The 3,633-nt window shown below is 45.8% G+C and overlaps 1 protein-coding gene across 1 annotated transcript; it reads left to right on the top strand.

Moving 5' to 3' along the window:
- Positions 1-302: 302 nt before the first annotated feature.
- LOC123847634 (ornithine decarboxylase-like) lies at positions 303-3,046 on the top strand. The gene is given in 2 exon segments (XM_045879454.3): positions 303-1,494; positions 1,497-3,046. Coding segments are annotated over 2 exon segments (1,383 nt in total). The 5' UTR covers positions 303-1,331; the 3' UTR covers positions 2,717-3,046.
- The last annotated feature ends 587 nt before the right edge of the window (positions 3,047-3,633 follow it).

The raw sequence follows: 3,633 nt of genomic DNA, 5'->3' as shown, positions 1-3,633 counted from the left end.
AACCTCAATTGGGAGTTCACTCTTATTCTGTTTCATACTGCCGGTGTAGGAGGACAGGCAGTTGAACAAAGCTTGTCCAAGGAGATACAATTCTCCACTCAGACCAGAGTACTGTTAGAATATTTGTACCTGTCAGGGGAATGTATGAACAGTGGCATGGGTAATGTGAAATAAAAGATAATATTTAAATATCATTTCTTCTCCAAGCCAATTTTTTATACTGCGTATGCAATATGTCATCACGGCAATGCATGCTTGAGATACGTTAGCCATTGCACATTTATATAGAACAGACTTACTTGTCTAATTCTGTTGAGCTAGAAATCATTTTTCCCTCATCTCCAAAAACTCATTGGAAAATTTCCCCTGAGATGTCCCTTTTTAACCTCAAATTCAATATGTCAAGAAGATTTCTGTATGACCCAAACCTCAGAATTATCTGTTATTTTCATTTCCTTTTCTCTATCAAATTATCTATCAGTCTGCTTGTTTATCAACCTGTCTTCCCCTAAGTAAATATCTACTGAGCTCCTTCTATTCCACCGGCACTGTGCAAGGCTCTGGGTATATGAGGAGGGGGCAGAGCAGATATGGTCCCTGCCTCCTGGTGGCTGCTGGCTGACAGAGGAGACAGATGTTACTTAAGTCGTCATAGACACAAATAAGGAGTCCCAACCAGGACAGGTGCCAAAAGGAGAAATAAGCTCATTTGTTGCCTTTTCATGATTACTCCTGAGTTTATCTATTCCTTATTTTCCTTTCCCACAGCCACATTTATCCTCTCACAGCTAACTCTCTGCAAGAGACCTGCTCTTCTCTACCTCTCTTCTCTCCCTCTCAGCACAATCTGAATACTCATCCTTGTCAACAGCCTCAGGCTGGCTGCCTCATTCTTTGAATTGCCTTTCTTATCTGACCCACTCCCCAGTTACCTATCCCAATTCTACTACTCTTTAAGACCCAACAGCAGGTCAGTCCCCTCAGCCTCCTCTGCCTCTGCCAGAGCTCCGGTGCCACCTTGGGCCAGCGGTCCTCCGTCAGAGGGAGCGAGGCAGCGGGCGGCCGGCTGACGGGGGTGGCGGGGCCACCGGAGGTCCTGTGCCCTCGGGGGCGGCATCTCCATGTGGCTGGCCCGCGGCACACGTGCGCACTAAGGTGGACTGGCAAATTCTGTTTATCAGAACATTTCCACTGCTACATCGAGGGCACACGCATCTTCAGCGGGAGTTGGAATTCCAAGAATTGCCTTTGTGAGAAACTGGCAATAATTTCTTTAAATTCCATCTCTTAGTTTTCCATTTTGTTACGTTTTGGAGGAACTTCAAAAAACCATGAACAACTTTAGTAATGCAGATTTAGACTGCCATTTCCTCGATGAAGGCTTTACTGCCAAGGATATTCTGGACCAAAAAATTAATGAAGTTCTGTCTTCTGATGATAAGGATGCCTTCTATGTCGCCTACCTGGGAGACATTTTAAAGAAACATCTGAAATGGTAAAAACTCTTCCTCGGGTCACCCCCTTTTATGCAGTCAAATGCGATGATAGCAGAACCATAGTGAAGACCCTTGCTACCATTGGGACAGGATTTGACTGTGCCAGCAAGACCGAGATACAATTGGTACAAAGTCTTGGGGTGCCTCCAGAGAGGATTATCTGTGCAAATCCTTGTAAACAAATGTCTCAGATTAAGTATGCTGCCAGTAATGGAGTCCAGATGATGACTTTCGATAGTGAAGTTGAATTGATGAAAGTTGCCAGGGCGCATCCAAAGGCAAAGTTGGTTTTGCGGATTGCCACCAATGGTTCCAAAGCAGTCTGTCGCCTCAGTGTTAAATTTGGTGCCATACTCAAAATCAGCAGGCTTCTTTTGGAATGGGCAGGAGAGCTAAATATTGATGTCATTGCTGTCAGCTTCCACGTGGGAAGTGGCTGCACCCATCCTGAGACCTTTGTGCAAGCTATCTCTGATGCCCGCTGTGTCTTTGACATGGGAGCTGAGGTTGGTTTCAACATGTATCTGCTTGACATCAGTGGTGGCTTTCCTGGATCTGAGGATGTAAAGCTTAAATTTGAAGAGATCACCAGTGTGATCAACCCAGCCCTGGACAAGTACTTCCCAGCCGACTCGGGGGTGCAAATCATAGTAGAGCCCGGCAGATACTATGTTGCCTCAGCCTTCACGCTCACAGTTAACATCATTGCCAAAAAACTCATATTAAAGGAACAGACAGGCTCTGATGATGAAGATGAGTCAAGTGAACAAACCTTTATGTGTTACGTGAACGATGGAGTGTATGGATCGTTTAATTGCATCCTCTATGATCATGCCCACATGAAGCCCCTTCTGCAGAATAGACACAAACCAGATGAGAAGTACCATTCAACCAGCATATAGGGACCAACGTGTGATGGCCTGGATCACATTGTCCAGGGCTGCGACTTGCCCGAGATGCACGTGGGCGATTGGATGGTCTTTGAAAACATGGGTGCTTACATGGTTGCTGCTGCTTCTACTTTCAATGGGTTCCAGAGGCCGACTATCTACTATGTGATGTCGGGGCCAACATGGCAACTGATGCAGCAGATCCAGAACCACGACTTCCCGGCCGAAGTGGCGGAGCAGGACGTCAGCACCCTGCCTGTGTCCTGTGCCTGGGAGAGCTGGCTGAAGCGCCCCCTGGCCGCCTGTGCCTCCACCAGCATCAACGTGTAGGTGCCACTCCTGTGGCTGTTACTTTTGAATTTAGCTTGAATTGGGGGACTTGGAGGGACCGTTTAACTTAATTCTTGCTAGTTTTGAAATGTCTGTAAGTAGGGTTGGCACGGATGCAACAGTATGGAAAACTAGGAGATGGGGTCACTTATCTGTGTTCCTATGGAAACTATTTGAATATTTGTTTTATATGGATTTTTATTCACTTTTCAAACATGCTACTAAGGCGTGCCCCTCCACTGCTGAGCAAGCGTTTGTCGCTTGAACACTGGCAGAGCGGGCCGGAAGCTTAGAGTTGTGACCTGTTTTAAAAATAAAGAATCTTGAAATTAAAAAAAAAAAAAAAAGATCCAATAGCAGTGCAACCCATTCTTTGAGTCTGTCCTGTTATCTCCAGCCAGAACTGATCTCCTACCTCTCCCCACAGGTGACACTCTGTCCAAATCACTTTGGTGGCATATCTTACATACTGTGGTCATTTGTGTGCCTCTTTGCTCCTGTCAGTTTGTAAGTGCAAGGAGGTCAAGGACTCAGTGTAGTGGTCGTGCGTTATTGTTTTGGGTGTACCAGTATCTGAAGTCCCTTTCCATATTTTGAGAATTGAGTCTTTGTTGAAGACCCATCCCACCTTCTACTATAGAAGTTCCCAGACAATCATGTTTCCAGCTTTCTTTATAGTTAAGATGTGTACATGTGACTTATATTCTTCCAAAAAGATGCCCCAAATGAGGCCTTGAATGGAAAGCTGATGCAAGGCAGCAAGAACAGCAAAGATTCTCTTTGCTAGAGGTGACAGAGCCGCAGGACAAAGCCCCCAGGATAGCAGTGGTCATGCTGCTGATGGCATCTTTTAATGCCCATGATACTGAAGTCAGTGTGACAGTTCCTCACCAGACTGGGTCTGTGATGTGACTTTA

Source organism: Mirounga angustirostris, unplaced genomic scaffold, assembly GCF_029215605.1.
Source record: "Mirounga angustirostris isolate CCGP_5_RB_7025 unplaced genomic scaffold, mMirAng1.0.hap1 SCAF_2, whole genome shotgun sequence".
In the NCBI taxonomy this organism is placed as follows: Eukaryota; Metazoa; Chordata; class Mammalia; order Carnivora; family Phocidae; genus Mirounga; species Mirounga angustirostris.
Note: the sequence above shows the minus strand (reverse complement) of the source record. Positions and strands in the feature narration are given on the sequence as shown.